This window comes from Marmota flaviventris, chromosome 17 (genome assembly GCF_047511675.1).
Source record: "Marmota flaviventris isolate mMarFla1 chromosome 17, mMarFla1.hap1, whole genome shotgun sequence".
NCBI classification, from domain to species: Eukaryota; Metazoa; Chordata; class Mammalia; order Rodentia; family Sciuridae; genus Marmota; species Marmota flaviventris.
The window spans coordinates 45,932,159-45,951,731 of NC_092514.1; the positions used below are offsets into that span (position 1 = coordinate 45,932,159).

Genomic DNA, 19,573 nt, shown 5'->3' on the forward strand with positions numbered 1-19,573 from the left:
CAACTCCAAATCAGGGTCCAGAGCAGCTGCAGCCTTTGGGTGCAGCGGAACTAGAGAATAGCTGAGCCTGCTGTGTTGGGCCTGGGAGTTCCAGGAGGGGGCAAGAGGTGGGGTGCTTAGTCACCAGAGAGAATACCCACAGGACATACCTTCTGCCTAAAAACCCTCAGGCTGCCTCTGCTCTCCAGTCTGGTGCTAAGGCCCACTGCCCTGCAGTGTGGGCACACAGCACAGAGAACATGGGCCAAAACTAAGGAGGACACAGGGTGGATAGTTTACCCAAGGCAGTGGGAATAAATCAAGGCTAGGTACCTACTCTCCTGTCTTCAAAGAAAGCAAGAGGGTTGTTTAGTGTTTCATTTTACTATTTTTAAAAAAAATTTTTAGTTGTCAATGGATCTTTATACCTGGTGTTGAGAATCGAAACCAGTGCCTCACACGCTAGGTGAGTGCTCTGCCACTGGGCCACAACCCCAGCCCCTTCATGCATTTTTATAGCCTTCTCAATACAGCAGACTAAATGACATCATTGATCTACTAAAGCACAACTAACTGGTTTCAGAAACCAGTGCTTTACACAGATATCAGGCTCCTCCAGAATTCAAGGGTAGAAGTCAAAGCTTGGCTGCCACCTGGTGGGGCAAGGAGACAGGAAAAGGCCATACAGACAATTCTGGCTAAACTGTCTTCAAAGAACTGGGGGTCTCCTTTAGTTACAGCCCTAGGGGGCAACACTGGGACCCTCCACGCTCACAACCACCCTCTTCACTTCCCACACCTGCTCCCAATATTTTTCACCACTAGGAAAAGAAAGGACTCAAAGGTATAGTTTATACAATTCAAAATTTATATATGCTCAAGTTATTTATGTCATTTATTCTTAAATTGCACAATGCTGAAGCCAGTCTAAAAAAGAATCAAACACACCACTGCAAGGTATTCACCGAGTAACTTTTTTTTTTTTTTTTTAAACAAGTGTGTACAGCAAAAAAATCCCCAAATGACAATCTATCCCATACAGTCACCTGTCCAATATGCAGGAATCCCTGAAACTCCTGGAAGAGGAGCCAGGATTGGCAGCTGCCCTCTACAGGATTAACTTCTACTTACAGGTGAAGTGTGTGGAAAAACCTTGAGTTCCCTTTGTTCTCCAGTGTATCTTGTACAAAATAATACATTTTTAAACATTATTTACAGAGTTTGCACAAATAGAAAATGGTTATAAATTACAACCAGGCTTGGCAAGGTAACAGTTCCCCTTCCCAATAACAAGGGCCAGAGGTGTGACAATTGCTCCGTATTTACATCTGCATTAAAAAAGTCTGGGTTCCTATAGACCTAGAGGAAGTGTATAAAAACTGATCAAACACCACCAAATTCATTTATGTTGAGCCGTACAGGAAATTGATACCAGTCAGTCAGTTCATGGCTGGTTCCCTGAAGAAAAACTTTGAAGTAAAAGAAACCCTTAGCGGCAAGCCACACATGTCCTGTGGCCAGCCCACTAGAGTCTGTGGGGTTTTGGTGGAGAGGGTGGGAAGGAAGCAGAAGGGAAGGGGAACAGGACAACCTGGTTGAGACTGCCTCCCTTCAATATCTCTTTTTAAATAGCTCAGATTAACACCATCCAATGGCTTTGAAAAGAACCCGCTGTTCATCCTTTTTCCTCGGAGAGGAACGTCTTCTCCATAGGACCTACAGAATGGGGAGAAAGAGGACTCGAGAGGATGACGTTTATTACTCTGATGTTAACTCTTTGCCTGCAGTGCCAAGCCTAATTTCAACAGTGCAAAAAAAGACTCCAGTGGTGGCTCCGGGAGCCAGGGTCAAAGGCTTGAGTAGTAGCTGTCCACCCACTGTGCGAGGCCTCGCTCCACCAGTGACCGGTTTATCAGCACCACCTAGAAAACAAAGTTCTCTTGAGAGCTTTGCCTGGAGCCATTCTCAAGCCAACACATTCTCCCTTCTACGTGTCCAGTTGCCAATGAGGCGACAGGTGCTCACGCAGGGCCTGACACCAACAGGGGCTCCCTTTTTAATGTTCTGCGGCTACCTAAGCTTCCAGAAGGCCCAGGGAAGGGCTTCTCCACCTCGACAATTTGGGTAATTCCAAGAGGGACTGTTCTGGGTGCTACAGGATGCTAAGCAGCAACCCTGGCCTGTACCCACCAGATGACATTAACACAACCACCCCAGTCATGGCACCCAAAGTATTCCCCAGGTGGCACTGGCTTATAGTTTATCCTCCGATTAGCGAGGAAGAAGCAGGGCCAGAACCAGCTCCAGCCAACACGCTGCTGCTGGGCAACAATTCCGACAGAAGGGCAGGACTTACTTCATCTCCAACCACACTCCACAGCTGAATCAGGGGAAGGCCAGTTGGACTGTAACTTGTCACCTAGAGGAGTGGGGGGAAGAAATACATAAAGCTGCTCCATGCACCTCTTTTTATTTCAATTTTTTTGAAGCGATGGAGATGGAATCCAGGGCCTCACATATGCTCAGCAAGTGCTCTACCACTGAGCTACATCCCCAGCCCCTTTTTAATTTTATTTTGAGACAAGGTCTCACTAAATGACCCAGGCTGGCCTCAATCCCTCCTGAATAGCTGGGATCACAGGTGTGCGCCACCACATCCAGCCAAACACTTCTTTTAAAAGCCTGCTGATTGACCAAAGTTCCCTACCATGGAAAGGAAGGAGTTTAAAGGTCAATTCTTAACTGAGCGAGGCAGACGGCTCCCCAGTGACCCTGTCCAGCTGGCCCCACCTCCAAACCAGAGCACACACCTGTGCCAGAAGCGCTGTGTTTCCTGTCATCTCACTCATAGCTGCATCTGCTTCAGGCGAAAAGTGGTCGTCATCTTTACAGGGAGAAGGAAAAGCAGCATTTAGACTCTTATCGAGGAAAAGCACTCCTGTCACCCAAGTGACCTGACCGTCATTGTATTCTGAGCAGGAAGCTTCAGACGCTGCAGGGACTTGAGACTGCTCTCGGGAACCACCCGTCAGGTAGAGACTAGATCTCCACAAGACTCCAGGATCCCAGATGTATGTCACCCTCAGAATGACAGAGGATAAAGGAGGAAACTTCTGCCTTCAGTGGAAATACCATCCCCACAAATCTGGGGACCAACAGTGCTAGCTCTTCCACCAAATCAGCAATACCCTAGAAGACAGGTTTTATGCCCGTTTTACAGGTGAGAACACTGAGGCACAGGCTAATCACCAGAGGCCATCCGGCTCCCAGAGTGTGCAGCTGGAATTCAAATCTAGGCAGCCGCTCTCTAGTGGAGGCGGCACTGAGGCAGCATTCTGCTCTGTTGGTTCAAGAAGCAACAAGAACAGGCCCAAGGTAGGGAGTGGGAGGGATGGGAGCAGGTGTTTCTGAAGATGTGGGAAAGTCTCACGAAGGAGGGAGCATTTCAGCGAGTCTAGACAGATCATTCAGTTGGATAGAAATGGAGAGGAAGGTTGGGCAAGAGCAAGGAAGGAAAAACTCCAAGACCTTGCCCAGTGTTTTGCCTGGTGTGACTCCAGCTAGAGTATAGTGTTTCTGATGCACTTAGATTGCTGTAGACAAGCCAGAACAAGATCCAAAGGGGCCAACCCTGGAAGAGAGTGTGATGGGCGAACTCACGTATTACAGGCATATTAGCTACTATCTGCCCACCTTCCACACACCAGTTCCTGGGTTTTTATAATCTGCACAGCCACCTTGAAAGATAGGTGCCACCCCCATTTTCCAGAGAAGAGAATGGAAACTAAGTAATGCCAGCCTTCTTCCTCCTGGCAATACTTTCACAGCCTTAGACACCAGACAGCCATGAGTGTGAGCTAAGCCCCCAGGGTGCCCCTAAGCACCTGTGAAACAGCTGAGCACTGCTGCTGACCTAGCACCTGCCCCCTCGAGTCTGGACTATGCTCAGGAAGTTGCCTTTGCTGAAAGCCTTTTAATGCTGGCACCATAAGTCCAGAAAAGTGGACCCCAAAGGACAGTCTATGGCACAGCAGCACTAGCAACTCACCTGGGAACTCGACAGAAATGCGAGTTCTCAGGCCCCGGCCCCAACCTATTCAACCAGGAACTCTGATGGCAGTGGCAACTGTCTGTATAAACCCTCCAGGTGAGACCAAGGCTCTAAGAAGACCTCTGCTCAGCCACTACCTGCCCCTTGGCCAGAGGCCCCCCATTACCTGACAGAGGCATCACACTATCCAGAAGGACTTCTGCTCCCTGGAACGGCAAGGTCACAAAGTCAGACCTGGAAAGCCAAGAAAAGGGCAAGTTAATATGGACTTGAAGGCCAACTCCACTGCCAGTCAATTTACCTTTTGCTTAGCACAGTGACATCCATACTCCAGGATGGCACTGTAGGCCACAGCACGGAGCACACCTGAAAGCAGGTAGACAGCCCTTCAGCAGCCCGATGTCACAAGGACTCCTGCATCAACTCCAAAAGGAGCCTGTCTCCTCCCCCTCCACATCTGATACTTGGGGGTCTCTTCCACTAGACAGCCTTCTAACCCGGTTTGACTCAGGTGACTCACCAACTTTGTTAATCTCAGTAGCAGCAGGAGGGAAGAAGGAACCCTGGTCGGAGGCTGGGCAGAATTGAACCACACCCTCACACCAAGCAGGGCGCAAGCCCAGGGGGTCTCCACTCACCGGATCTGCCGGAGCACGTCTACTTTCACCCTCTTGTATCCACCGTAGTCCACATAGCGAATCTCCACCTCGTTGGTCTCCTCGTAGGAGGCAACCACTTGGGCACGCCACCAGGCCCCGTCCGCACCAGGGGCAGCACAGATAACGGTGACTGCAAGAGCAGGAAGAAGAGTGTGTGGACATACCTGACCCAGGGCAGGGCTCCAAGGGCCATTATGATCACTCCTACATGCCTCTCAGCATTACTTCTCAGAGGCCTATCTCTCATGATTAGGGGACAGAAATGGCATGGGTCCCCAATAAAGCCTCCCCCTGAGCCCAAGAAGAGCTGAGGGAGGCTGCTGGACATCGAAAATTCATTCTAACATATGTGATACCCCAAAGCTATCCAGACCAAAAAAAAAAAAAATTCAATCAAGATCCATTACTTTGAAACTTACGGAGGCCTAAGATGGACACATTAACCAGAATAAACCAAGTATGATACAATATCAGGGAATGTGGGCCAGGGCCTGCCTCGCACTCCTAAGGGAAAGAACTTCTGAATGCAGCAGATCTCAGTGGCATAGTATCTACACAGTTTGCTCTGGCCCATGGCAACTCATATCAAGAAGGGCACTCCTAGGCCTATGCCCCATAACTAAGCCTTTGCCTCAGTAGGTGGTGCAGAGCACCTGGGTAGCTACCAAGGTTGTGCTCCAAGATCACCAAGGCAGCAGAGGAAGATGTAACTATGGGGTAAGGGTCACCCAGCTAAACCCCTAGCTGTGCCCCAGGCCCACATGGGGCCGACCACTCTGGGTTCTGACCCTTGGTCCCTGGTGCAGCCACTTCTCGGACTACAGTCTTTATTGCTGGGTTGGCACACAACTTTAGAGAATCTGATGAAAACTAAACCTGTATTCCTCCAAAAGAAAAAAAAGGCCAGGCATGGTAATTCAGGCCTACAATCCCAGCAACTCAGGAGGCTGAGGCAAGAGTCTCGCAAGTTTGAGGTCAGCCTCAGCAACTTAGTGAGATCCTAAGCAACTTAGTGAGACCCCATTTCAAAATAAAAAATACAAAGGTCTGGGGATGTGGCTCAGTGGTAAAGCACCTCTGGGTTTGATCACCAATAGAAAGAAAGCAGTGGGGGCAGGGGAGGAGAAAGAAAAGGATGGACACAAAATACTGCAGATAACTTGAGAGCTTTCTTGGATGCCTCAAAGCCCATCAGGGGACCCCCAGGTTAGGAGTCTTTGATGGGGGTGTGGGGGTGAAGGGTGGGAACGGTTCTGACATTTGATCCCCATCAATAAACTCAACAGAAGTAACAGTGAGGAAGGTTGGTTTGGATCCAGCTCCTGCTCAGGGGCTACCCGAGCAAATCACTTAAAGTCAGAGGCTCAGTTCCCTCACTTGTCACGTGGGATGGCCAACCCACTGCCTGGGTTTGCTGGGCTCTGGCTCGTTTATCATAACCAGTTATGCACATTTCACATATTGACAGAGTATCCAACCTGACTTCCTGGAACAAGTGGTATCACCCCACTAACAGACATAAAGTGGCAGGACTGGGATTCTGAGTCCATGTGTCCAAACTCCACTCCAGTCCCGCTGCTCTGTCAGCCAATGGAAACACTAGCTGAGCTAGCTAAGAGACTCAGGGATGCTGTCCCATGAAGGATCCCAGTACAGCTCTCTCCTGGTCAAGACAAAGGACAGCACAGGCAACCCCCAGAAGTTCTTTCTATGGCCTAGACAGAGCCCAGAACCTCCCTCCCTGGCCCCCAGGAGAGCACTTACTTTCCACAGGGGTGGGCAAGGTGGGGATTCCAGGCTGAGAGTAGCAGAGGTACATCTGCTGGTCCAGGCTGCGCAGTGCATGGAAGGTGGGGTGCGTGTGCTGCTGCACAAACAGGTGCCCGGCATTGACCTGGTTGACCACGATTACCTCCACAGTGATGCCATCAGGCAGCATGAGCTATAGAGAGGAAGGGGCAGCAGGCACAGCATCAGTCCTCCTCTCCTCATCTTTGGGATAAGCCCTGAGGCCCCAGGATATGTCTCTCAACTGGCACATCTTTGAAAAAGCACAGCAACTCCAACAACAGCACCCAGGCAGCAGAGTTCAAGAACCACTTCAGCCACTGCAGCTGCTATCCTGCAATACCTTGAACAGCCATCAGGGGCAGCCTAACCTCAGGGCCAGGCAGGGGAACCCCAGCAGAGCCTGGGGAGCCAGGAGCTAACTGGATGTAGTGTGGGCCTCCCACAGACCTGGGCAGGCTCCATCCTCTGGAATTTCCCCTCCCTCCTCCTTCTTGATGAGTCTATAAGACCCAGGGAAGGCAAACAAGGGAACTCTGAGTGGCCACTGAGAATGAGGTGCCTGACAGGAGGTAGGCAGCCCTCAGGCCTCTCAGCAAACTCCCCTGGGTCTGTAGCTGACCCCAGCTTACTGCCTGATACAGTCTGCCCTGCCTTCTGAGCAGGGAGCAGCAAGCCTTGAGCCAGACCCATTGTCAAGGTCAGCCAGAGTCTGCATCCTAGTTTTTCCCCTATGACTTCCTCTTGTTTCCTAAGTCCTACTCTTCTCTACCCTCCCAGTGTCCTGGTTCATCCTCACTTTGGGCCTTGGTCCATAGGTGCTCGGAAGCCAGGTCTTATGGTAAAGGGCCCAGCAGAGGCCACTATGGTCTCTGAAAGCCTTCATCTTCAAGAACTGGTTTTCCTAATGCTAGGCTACAGGCAGCAGATAGGGCTCTAGACAGGTGCCTATTCCGCCTTAAGGCCTGGAGGCCCAGGGGGAACAGGGCTAAGAATCCAGCCTGGCATGGGCACATGCCAGCCCTGCAAACCCAGAGGTACTCCTCCCCAGTCCCACTGAGCCCAGCAGAGTACAAGGGAAGGAAACCATCCACACAAACCACTCACTCCATCATTTAAGGAGCGTCTAAGGCCAAGGCTCCTGAGGAAAAAACTCCACAATTCAGGAGCAAAGTAGGGAACGTGGTTCAGCCCACTTCCAAAAGCCCATTCCTTCCTCCACAGCATAAGGGTCTCAACCCAGGAGACAATTTCCATGAAGCAGCACGTTTAGCCCATCCGTGTGAAAGGCAGTCAACAGCCCTTGGCCCATAGAACTTGGCATGCCTACTCCCATGAGAAGAAGCCTGGCTGGGGCCAAAGGCATGGGTGCTGCAGAATATGAGTGACAGGCCCCAAAAGACCTTGAGCAACCAGCACACAAGCCCTGGAGACGTCAGCTTCTCCTCCTGCCAACCCACTGGGGCTTCCTGGTGGGAGAAACTCTGGATTTGCAGGATATAACCTGGATAGTTCCTGGAGAGAGGAAAGAAAGGATCCTTCACCAGGGCTACTACTTAGCCTGGCTCAACGAGAAGAAAGGATGGAAGGGACAGAATGACCCATCACAAGCCCCCTCCAAATCCCACACAGGCCTCTGGTGCTAGGTAGTAATCCTAGATACAGCAACGGCTCTAAGGAGCCCCCACACTGGTCCAGCACACCCCACCTCCTGGCTGAACTATTCTTTATAGGCAAATGCCTGAAAAACACAAAACACACTCAGATGGCAGAGCCAGGGGAGTGCAGTCCTCCCACGTGGGACTGAGAGGCCTTGGCTTCTTGCTGGCATTTTGCCTCATCCCCAGAGAATACAAGCTGGCAGCAGAACTGACCAGTGGAAGCCAGAGTTGAGAGGGCATGGGCAGTAATGTGCCTGCAGCCTTCTTGGCCCATAGTCCGGGGAGTCTCTCATTTGAGGAAGACTTGGGGAAAGGGCGCCAGGAGTCCACTGACCCGGGAGCAAGCTTACCCAGGATGTCATTGGTAGAGAAGGCAGTGCCAGCGAAGGCAGCGGAGGAGCGTAAATATTGGTGAGGTTCAGTTCCTTGAACTTCTTTCCAATCAGATTCAGAGCTTTGTCTACATGATGCTGAGAGCCTAAAGTGGGGTGGGGACAAGACAATCACTGTGGGAAAGAGAAAAGTCACAGCAGAAACAGACTCACCTACACACCCCTTTGCATAGGACTTCTAGAGTTGAAGGGCATCTTTTTCTTTTTTTAATATTTATTTTTTAGTTGTAGTTGGACACAATATCTTTATTTTATTTTTATGTGGTGCTGAGGATTGAACCCAGGGCCTCACACGTGCTAGGTGAGCACTCTACCGCTGAGCCTCAACCCCAGCCCTCAAGGGCATTTTTAAGTTGTCAAAATGCCAAGCTTTGATTTAGGAAGAAGGTCATCTAAGCCCATTAGCCTTTCAAGTGAGATCTCTGTCGTTTTGACCCAGGCTGTGAATGCAGAGGGAGGTAGAAAGATGGGAAAGGCCTGGCCCTCTTGTGCTCTGTGAGGGAGCCTGTGGGGATGATGGGCACCATGAACCCAGGACCCTGGCCCTGCTCTCCCACCCCATGCTTCTCATGGCCAGAGATCTGGTGAGGAAGGACCCACATATCTCCTTCAAACCCCTAAACTGAAGAAGAAAGCCGGAGGGAAGGCACCCAGTGCTTCTTCCACCTCAGGCAAGAAGCCGTTTCTAGCAACTGGGACTCAAATGCTTCCATGTACTCACACTGCAGGTAAGAAAAATAAGCACTGGGCAACAGGTGCCACTGACCTTCTATGTGGCAGATCTGGATGTTCTGGGTGTAAGGCAGGGTTGAGATGTAGATCTTGGCACCAGATGTTTGCTTCAGGAAACTCACATACCGCCCCTGCTTGCCGATTAGCCGACCAACTAAGTGCTTCCCAGGAGAGAGAGTGAGAGGGGAGGTTAGCAGGAAACCAATTCCCTACATCCCAAAGACCTACTTTTTAAAAAATTATTATTATTATTATTATTTTTTTAGATGTTGATGGACCTTTATTTTATGCATTTATTTGTGTGTGGTGCTGAGGATCGAACCCAGTGCCTCACACATGCTAGGCAATTGCTCTGCCACTGAGCCCCAGCCCCAGCCCCCCAAAGACCTACTTCTGTTTTACTGTTACTATGTCAGCCTTTTTTTTGCCCAGACTCTTCCGGGCACTCATATTCACTCACACTACCTATGAAACAGATAACAACTTTATCACCATTTTACAGAGGAAAAAACAAACCCAGAGGCCAAGGAACCCACCCCGGATCACATAGCTGCTAAGCAGTTGAACAAGGCAGTCTGGCTGCAGGACCCAACAGCTCCCATCTCATCCCAACAAATGGCCCAAACTGAGAAGCCTTGCGGGCAGCCTTGCTTCCTCCAGCTCACGCCTGAGCAGTTTCAGCAGCAGAAGGGCTGACTAGGATTCCTGCTTTTCCAAGTCTGCTCAGGACCAAAGGAAAAGGGCTCTGTTTCCAAGTAAATGCCTAAGGACACTTGGGCTCTTACTCAAGGGACGGCAGCCTGGAACCTTCAGAGCACAAGGCATGCAGAAGTGCCCAGTGCGCCAGAGTTCAAGGCAGGCAGGCAGAAGCCAAACTTAGCCATGATGTAAGACAAGCTCCGGAACAATCCCAAACGACCCCTCCCCAGCAGGGACATTTCCCTCCTCACCCAGGGCCTGCCTCAGCAATCAGTGTTTACAGAGGACATGGCAACAAGGAGACCAGGGGAGGAAACCACCACGGGAGCCAACAGCCTGGGGTCAATACAGCCGTCCTGACTCGGGTTCAGGGCAAGCCAGGTCTCTACCTCTGCATGGAGCCAAATGCCCTGGGACAGCAGTCTAAGCAGACTGCCAGTTATTTCTGAGCCCCAGAGATAAACCTAAAGATCAAGCTAATAAGTTGTTAAGTTATAATAGCAAGGTTAGACTGCTGAAGCAACCCAGGAACTGGGGACGGGCGAGGCAAACTGCCGTTCACACAATGAATAATGCAGTCAAAATTACATTTTCAAAGAATAACAAGTAAATTGTTAAATATTTAAAAGTATTAATTAAAGCAACATAATCTCAGTTTTGTTTAAAAACCACAGGGTGTGAGACGAGAAGGAATTAAGTCTTTGCAGTCACTCTCAAGGGTAGGATTAGAGCTGGTTTTTATTTTCTTCATACATTTCTATACCATTCAAGTGTCTATGAAACACGGTTTTATGCTTTGCTTGATTATAAAATGCTCTTTACACGGGAGAGCTGGAGTAGGGGCTCAGGGAAGGGGGACTGCTGCCCCAGTCCTCAGTCTGATTTGCACTAGCAAATCTGCAGACAGAATCCAGCCCCAGCACATACGAGAGGAGACAGGGAGAGGGCAGACTTAGAGGACAAGAGTAAGAGGTCACTGGAAGAATCCCATCCATAGCACAGTCTGAACCTTGGCAAGCTTCAGGACTTCGGCTCACTAGGGACCCCTTCTGATTCACTGGCCTCCCCTACCCTGGGGGACAGAGAACTTAAGCTTGCCACAGAACTTGGCCCTGGGGGATGCAGCCTTCCTTACCTTTGGCACTTCAATCTCCCAGATGATGAGGTCAACCTTTTTAGGGTTGGAGCCTGCCTGGGCATTCTGGAAACTGTCGGTCTTCTTGAGGCCACAACAGCTATCCACAGAATCCATGCTGTTCCCGTCGGAACCTGTAGGAAGGAAGCAGCATGCACACACAGACCCAGCTCAGAGCTATCGATACCCACGACTTCCAAAATCCACATTACTGGGAGTTCCCTCCACCCCCCAAGTTGGCAGGTGACTGTTAACTCATTCTAGAAGGTTCAGAGAAACCCCAATGAAAGGAGGCCTAGGGGTATCAATACTCCTAATTTTAGCCTGTCACTTACAGTCCCACTTGCTTATTTGGCAGCCACGCCCAGCCACAGCTGCTGGAACAGAGACACAAGTGGTCAACTGGGAAGAAACTGACTTCACGCCCAGGGAGGGGAGTCCATGATGGGGGAGGGGACAATCCACTGGTCCACATGGTCCCAGGAGCTGATCTGGACTGCCATCTCATAACCATCTTGCCACCCTTCCAAGTGTCCCATCCCCCCTTCAGACCAAAAGTGTCTAGTCCCAAGGCTTCAGGCCTGGCCTCCATCAAACAGAATAAGACAGAGTCTCTTTGGCTTGTCTAGTGGCCGCACTCTCATCCCTGATAGGGACCTCACTTGTTTCTCTGGCAGATGTTGACAAAGGAAGGACAGCCTTCTTTCCCTGACTTAGGCCTGGCTTGTGCAACTCTGAATTCTTTTGGGGGTTCAAATATCCCCTGTTCAAAAGATGGAGCTAAGCTCATTCCCAAGAGTACAATGGGAAGGGAGACCCTGACACCAACTTGAGCCCAGGCCACAGCAAAGGAAACACTGCAGAAAAACAGGGGTCCAGATAGTTTAAGAGAAACAGCTCTGGCTTAAATATAGACAACTCAATACCTAAAAACAGATCACTCCTGTGAGTCTACTATTTAGGTTATTTTTCGTGTAGGTTTCCTGGACCCTAGACATAAGCCTCTGCCAACCAATCCGTGCACTGCCTAGATGCAAAGGACTAAGGCTAAAGAGTCTGCTTCCAGCAAAGTCACCTTCAAAGTGACCTTTTCTCTCTCAACACCAGTGGCTTGGAATAGGCTTCTAACAGGGAAAAACCCTCCTGAGGGAGCTGCTTGACCAGTTTGCTGGAAGCAGGACAGGGTGATGGAGGCTCTGCTCATTTTCAGCCATTGTCCAACAGAACTGGAACGACCAACACCTGTACCCCAGTGGCACCCAGGAGTGGCTCAGAATCACACCAGGCATTTAGCAAGCTGCATTCAAAGGCCAGCTGCCAGCTCCCTAAGCTTCAGCTTCCTCACGCTCCAAGCAGGGAACCCTTTGCCTGGTGCTCGACACCCTCTGAGCAGCGATGGTCGGTGTCACATGCTCTGACTGATCAGCTACCCCTAAACTTCTCCACCTATCACAGGAGACTCAGAGCCTCCTTGTCTGCAAAGTTACACTCAGAAGCCCTCCACCCATCAGAACAGGTAGGATGATCAACCCAGAGCTGACACAAGACTGGGGGACTCATTAATTAAGCTGAAGGGCAACAGGCAAAGGGAAATTCTTAAAAAAAGAAAACAAACAAAAAAATAACCTTTTTTTACCCATTTTAAGATACAATTTTTTAAAAAGCATTTTAACATTAGACTATTGGTGGGCAGCATTTTCTTCTAGAGGTAAACAATAGTGGTCTCAGTCAACAGCACTTGGGGTGATAGAACAGCGCTGTGTACACCTACACCAGATGCTGCTGAAAGCAGTCGAACACCTTAGAGAGAGTCCCAAGCTTCCTGGACGGAGCTGAAATGGTAGGAAAGGGCTCCAGGACAAGCAAGTCAGAGAGCCACTTGGGAAATCATGACATTCTCTAAAATACATGAAAATATCCCAGAGGGGAGCCGTAGAAGCAGGACCAGGAGCTGCTGACCTGTAAGTTAGCGGTCTGAACTGTCTACGCTGGGGTCAGCACTCGAAAAACCCAGTGGCACTTCGTTACCAAAGTGCCCCTCTTTCCCAGGGTGGAACTGCAGCTGCACAGAAAAAAAATGGCTGAGACTGTGAAGGAATAGGTGACAGCGACAACCGAGGAGCGCTTGAGCCTCCCCAGGGACTCAAGGCTGTAGCCGTTCATGGGACACTTACCCTGAAAGAGCTTCTGGAGAAGGAAAGCCGGTGAAGACATGGAACAAGCACAGGATTAAATGGAGGTCAACCACCGAGCAACACTCCCCAGACCTGGCACTGGGAGAGATAGCTAAGAGGCCTCTCGATTAAAGACCCACTAAGAGTTCGGGCTCTGAGGAAAAGAGGCACACCAAGGCTAACCGGTGGACCCCACTTTGAACTGGTTCCTTCTAAAAGGCTAAGGAGGCTCCCTGGCTGGTGAGGTTTTGGGGTCTCAGGACAGTGTGCCTTCTCATCAGGTCCCCGCCAGCTCTCTGCCACGCCCACCTCTCTGCAGGCCCCCTGAGACACAGAGTTGAAGAGTGCCTTCACTTTGCTGCAGAAGTGGCCAGAGGGAGGGACAGCCTAGCAGCTTTTCCCTAACAAATAAGGGAACCCCTCCCCGATCCTCCAGTGAGCCCCTGAGACCCACCTACCTCCCGAGTGATCTGCTTCTGCATCCGCGGTCCATCCGTCCTCAGTCCCCAAGTCTGACAACTCCCCTTTCAGCACCCCATTACTGAAGGGCACAGTACTGTCCGGCAGAGGCGGGGTGATGGCCTTGTCCCTGGGGCTTGAGTTGGTCTCTGTGCAAGAGTCTTCGAGCCCTGAAGTGCTGACGAAATCCGAGCACTGCCCGGAGGCCGTAGAAGGAACACTCTGGCTGGCTGACACACAGGTAGCACAGGTGGCATCTTCCGCCAGGATGCTTGCCTCGTCCACTGACTCTCTGAGGGGGCTCGCTGGAGGTGGGCAGGGAGCCAGGGAGATGTGGTGTGCGGAGTTCTTTGGCTTACTGTCCTTGGTGGGGCTGGACAGTGGGCTGCTCAGGCAGCTCACATAGGTCTTTGGTGAAGGCAGGTTCTCTGCTGGTGGGCCTGGCAAGGGAAGGGCAGAATCCACTGGACCAGCGGCTGCCCCCACTACGACTGGAGCAGCCTGTGCAGTGTCTTGCCCCAGGACAGTTTTCTGGCTGGCTGGGGCACTGCTCTCCGCCTGCCCTACAGTCGGACTGCCTGAGGCCTGATATAACTGATCTGCCATCTTATCCCTGGTGCTGGCCAGCACCTCTTCAGTTGCTTCCAAGATCACCTGGGAGATTATCTGGAAGGCAGCCTGCTCAATCCTCTCATTCTTATCCAAGCTCTCCTTTTTGCCTAGTTCTGCCGCCATGTCTCTGTCCCAGGTTCTGTCATCTTGGACCTTAGATGCCTGCATCTCCTCATCCTTTGCCAGCTCTGCGTGAGCCAACTTGCCAGAGCTACTTAACAATTTTCCAACTGTGGACTCTTCTCTCAGAGGGGAGAAGGGGCCACCGCTCCCCTTCTCTCCTCCACCTCCCGAGGGGGCCAGGCTGAGGGCCTTGCTATTCTCCAATTCTGAGACACGCTCCTGGGACAACAAGCCTTCTTCAAGCACATTTTCCCCCAACATTGCGTCACCGGTCCCCTCGGCTCCACTCGTCTCTCTTGCCTTCTCCCCAGGGCTATGCTTCTCTGCAGCACACACAGACTGGCTGGGCCAGCCCCTCCCTGGTGCCTTACTGAACACCACCTCTTGCTTACACACCTCTATGGCTTCGTGGGGGAACACCACATCCTTGGGAGATGGGAGGGGACACTCAAGAGGAACAGATCTGGTTTTGTCACCCATCAGGGCGAGTTCCACCTTTGCACTGTCATCTTTGTGTGTTCCTGGTTGAGATCTTGTGTCCGTGGGGTTAGGGAGGCAGCCTGAGGACTCTGATCTGCGACAGGTTGGGTGTGTGCGCAGCGAGGCTGGGGGCTCCACAGAAGGCTTGCTTGCAGTGGACTGTTCCTTTTCTAGTGGCTGTGTGACATTGCGGGGTGTGGACGCAATTCCAGGACAGGCCTCTTGTATGGGGAGCGATTTCTTGATGTCAGGGCTGGCCCTCAGCACCACACCACCAGCGTCCACCTTTTTATCATTGCTGCTGACCTGCTCTTTTTTACGAGAGAAAAACCACCACCAGCCAAGGAGCGCCAACATTCCAGGCAATGCCAAGGGAAAGAGTGAACGGAAATGGATTGCCATCCTGGAGGCCTGAAGTAGTTATGCCTAGGAAAAGCAGGAAGACAGGGAGAGACATGGGGTTATGAGAGTACAGGCACTGCACATGAACATGCTGAATTAGACCTTCATTTGGGTGTTTTGTTGCAGAGATAAGAAACATCAGTGCTTCAGCATTCTCCGGGTGGTTCTGACATTCAGCTGAAGGTTGGGAACCAATGCTCTAGGACCTTTCTTTTCAAAGTATAGTCCAGGGACCAGAACCCTGTGCAGCACCAAGGAACCTGCCAGAAATGCAGCACCTTGGCCCCACCCTAGAACTACTGAATCAGGGCTGCATTTTAAGATGCCCAGAAGAGCATGAGCACATTACAATTAGAAGGAATGCTAGGAGATGGGATCTACCCCTGGAGTGCTGGGGTGAGGGAGTGCAGTGAGGTCATCTCTAGGAAGTCCCTCTATGTTTAAAAATGAGCTTCCTTGCTAATATCTGAAGATAAAGCAATGAGACTGGAAAGTACAGAGCAAGGCTAAGCAGTGGCCAAGGCTCAGATGACTTTATAACCCACCCCCAGATGGAAAGCTTCAATGATGCTACCTTATCACTTCACAAATGAATAACCTTGATAGATGCTTTCCTTTGTATCACTTAATCCTCGGGCCACTTGGTAATACAAGGAATGTATTACCTTGAAGGCTAAAATACACTCAAGGTCATACAACCAAGGAATAGAAACACAGCTTCTATTCCACATCAAATCTGGAACTCACTAGTTAGTGGACTCCTGGGAAAGACATATTGTATGGGCCAAGAAAAGGAGAATTCTGTTCTACCTTTTGGGAAAGCTTTAGTAACAGTTCATAAAACCTTATGAGCCATACCCTAACAACCCCAAAATCCCACACCTGCAAGCTTAAAACAAAAAACTCTGTAGGCTGAGGTCTACCTAAGAATGCCCATTAGGGTATCATTTGAAACAAAAGTGGAATTACTTTTTCAGGGAAAAATCACTGCTAGAATTCATGAGTAGATATATTAGGGTTAGAAAAAGAAGCTGGTTTTGCCAAGCGTTGTGGCACATGCCTGTAATCCCATGGGCTCAGAAGGCTGAGGCAGAAAGATCATGAGTTCAAGGTCAGCCTCGGTAATTTAGCAAGGCCCTAAGCAACTCAGTGAGACCTTATCTCTAAATAAAATATAAAAGAGGGCTAGAGATGTGGCTCAGTGGTTAAGCACCCCAGGGGATTCAATCTCCAGTACCAAAAAAAAAAAAAAAAAAAATGTTGGTTTCATGCATGGAAAAAAGCAGAAAACAGAAGTTAAAGACTACTGTGTATGCAATGTCTACTACTGTGTATACAATCCCGTGGAAAAACCAGGAAGGACATACACATGGCCATTCAGCTGAGGGAAAGGAAAAGTTTTTGCACTTTTCATTTCATATCCTACAACCTTGATGAGTTCATTTGTTAGCTGGAATAGTTTTATTTTGGGGTAGATTTCTTATCTACAAATATTTCATAGTGGTTCTCCAACTTGAAGCATTACTGGAGGAGCTTTTAAAAGCCAAGGCCAAGAGGGGGATATAGCTCAGTGGTAGAGTACAATGTGAGGTCCTGGTTTCAATACCCCAGTACCTCAAAAAAAAAAAAAAAAGAAAAAGTTCAAGGCCAAATCAATCTCTGAGGGATAAGAATCAATACCAGTTCTTTTGTTTCTGTTTTAAACACAGATACTTTCAAATGTAGTCAAGTTTGAGAATCATTGTTCTGTAACCTCCCCCTCCCCAAAGAAAGTAGATTACAGGAGATCTGCTATGTAGTTGCTTCATGTTCAGTGTCTTTCATACAAAAGAGTAAATAATTTGAGACAGGAAAGAGGGGGACTGGTACACTAGGATGTGTCCAGTCTGTTGGCAGAGAGCAAGTCCTACCCAAAAGGGCATGCTAACAGGAAGTGAAGCTGGGGTTGATCCCAGGCCAGTACATTTAGATTCTGAATGCTTATTAATTAGGCAATCCTCCCGCACCCCTTTTATTTTAAACAGTGCTAGGGATTGAACTTAGGGGACTTGCACATATTAGGGAAGCACTCTACCACTGAAGTACATGCCCAGCCCTTTTAAAATTTTATTTTGAAGCAGGGTCTCACAAAGTTACCCAGGTAGGCCTCAAATTCATGCTCCCCCTTCCTCAGCCTCCTGAGTAGCTGGGATCACAGGCATGTGCCACCATGCCCAGCAGGCAATTCCTTTTTAGCAGGGTTTGTGGAATGGGATCAAGAAAACAAATCCTAGCAACCACCGCCATAGAAGGCAGTGGTTAACACACCAAAGCCCAAGGCTGCAGATTCAAATTGGAGTATGTGAGGAAGGGGCTGTTCTCCAAACTATCTCCTAAACCAGCTGGGAAAGCCCTGCCCCTTCCAAGCTAAAAGCTGATCCCCAGAGTCCTGCTTCTCCAGCAGTTGCTAGTGACATCACTCCGCCTATGGGGGAGCTGGCTACACTTCTATAAGGAGAGACTCCACATTCAAACATGCACTCCAAAGTGGGCCTGGGTCCTTCACCCTGGGTGATCCACACTGTGATTCAGTCCTCAACCCACCACATCACTGTCTTCTCCCCAATCATCCTCTCTGTTCCCAGTCCTCACTCAGAACACCAGGGTCACAACACAGGTCCTGCCTGCCACTCTAGCATATCAGACCACCACTGCCACTCACCCACCCAAGTCCCAGCCCAGTCTGCTCCCTGGAAATTGGGGCCCTAAGCCCCTAGCTCTGTCACTCCAACAGAGAGTTAGCTGTAGCTACTCAGCTGAGACTACAGCCCAAGAAACATGGTTGCTGTGGCATTTCCATGCCAGAGAGCCCCTGTTGTGACAGGAAGGTTTCCTAGAAGGCCTTAAATACTATTAACCTGAGACCACCCAACCAATAAAATCCAGAATGATCCACCGGGATTCCCAGTGCCCACCACTCTCCAGCCTCCATCCCTTAGAGGCTAGAGCCAGAGATCCACTGGTGAGGAACCAAGAGTCACCTCATCTGTGCAGGGCATGGCTCTGGACCAAGTCCTTCTCCTGGTACCTTATCACACTCAAGACCAGAGGCAGGAGATCTCCAGAGAGTCTAAACATGGACAGGGTTTATTTTTTCTTAGCTACCTGAGCATTGTGATTAGAGATAGAAGGCATCCTCCACCAAGAACAGCTCCCCTAGGATCAGCAGACACCTGCCCAAAGGCCTTAGTTGCAGCCCACCAAGCCTTGTGGGATCTTACTAAGGGTGCCCACTGCCAGGAGGCATCTGATGCCCCTCCCCCAGCCCCCACTTCCCACCAGTCAGAAAATGGCTGGCCCTTCACTTCCTCACTGAAGGCATCTCAGGTCAGCTAAACAGACTCTCTGCCATATTCCCCAGCTGACATGGTCTGATAGGCCTACTGGAGGTGGCATAAGATGCACCAACCTTTCCCAAAGGTCCATACTGGGCTGCCTGCACACACATGCACCCCTTCAGCCTCACGAGGCCTTCCTTCTCTGGTAGACTGAGTTGCCATCTTTGTCGTGGGTGTTTTTTAAACTTGAATTTCTCAGGGCTTAAGTGATTTGAACACCACAGGTCCCAAAGCCTTCATGTTCACAATCTATCTGGAAGCTGCCTCCCAGGACATCTTTTTCTGCAGCCAGGGAAAGCCGCCCACAGGATGCTACAGAACTCTGCCCTAGGGTTGGTGGTGAGAACTCCTGGCTATTTTGAATCTGTTGGAATTAAATAGCTGCCTGCTTATTTTTAGCAGGTCCATTTGCCAAGAAATAGATGCACGCTGGCTCACTGCCAAACGGTCACACAAAGCTAAAGGCAGGCACGAGCTACACCACAAGGCCTTCACATTCTCCTCACTCCAGGTTCTAAAAGAACCCCTTCTTTCTCCAAAGAGGTACCTGCAGCTTCTCAGAACAGCCTTTGGAGAAGTAATGGCCTCATTCCCAACCCAGTAACCACAGTCTAGATCCTTCTGGCTAAACAAGAAAACAAATCCCTGGGAATGGGACAAAAAAAGTGTGGGTCCCAGTGACTAAGCCAATTTGGCTACAGTTACTGTGAAAAAAAGAGTTGCACATAACTGACAGGAAAGTCAAACATAACAACAGTGTAGGAGCCAAAAGCCCAAGTTTATTCTGGGTTTGGACCTGGTCAATGGACCCACATCCACTTGTGTTCTGAATGAACACTTACACATCCTC

The 19,573-nt window shown here is 50.0% G+C and overlaps 1 protein-coding gene across 2 annotated transcripts in view; it reads right to left on the reverse strand.

The window, feature by feature from the left end:
* Nucleotides 1-824: 824 nt before the first annotated feature.
* Nucleotides 825-19,573, reverse strand: part of Akap1 (A-kinase anchoring protein 1) — a 30,695-nt gene continuing 11,946 nt past the window's right edge. For both annotated transcript variants that reach the window (XM_027950349.3, XM_071603757.1), the window contains exons 2-11: nt 13,729-15,370; nt 11,097-11,230; nt 9,297-9,423; nt 8,489-8,616; nt 6,454-6,631; nt 4,669-4,819; nt 4,197-4,264; nt 2,790-2,863; nt 2,336-2,398; nt 825-1,901 (exon numbers count right to left, since the gene is read on the reverse strand). In XM_027950349.3, the coding sequence (XP_027806150.2) occupies nt 1,827-1,901; nt 2,336-2,398; nt 2,790-2,863; nt 4,197-4,264; nt 4,669-4,819; nt 6,454-6,631; nt 8,489-8,616; nt 9,297-9,423; nt 11,097-11,230; nt 13,729-15,346 (2,616 nt within the window). In that variant the 5' untranslated portion in view covers nt 15,347-15,370 and the 3' untranslated portion in view covers nt 825-1,826. The remainder of the gene's footprint in view (nt 1,902-2,335; nt 2,399-2,789; nt 2,864-4,196; nt 4,265-4,668; nt 4,820-6,453; nt 6,632-8,488; nt 8,617-9,296; nt 9,424-11,096; nt 11,231-13,728; nt 15,371-19,573) is intronic.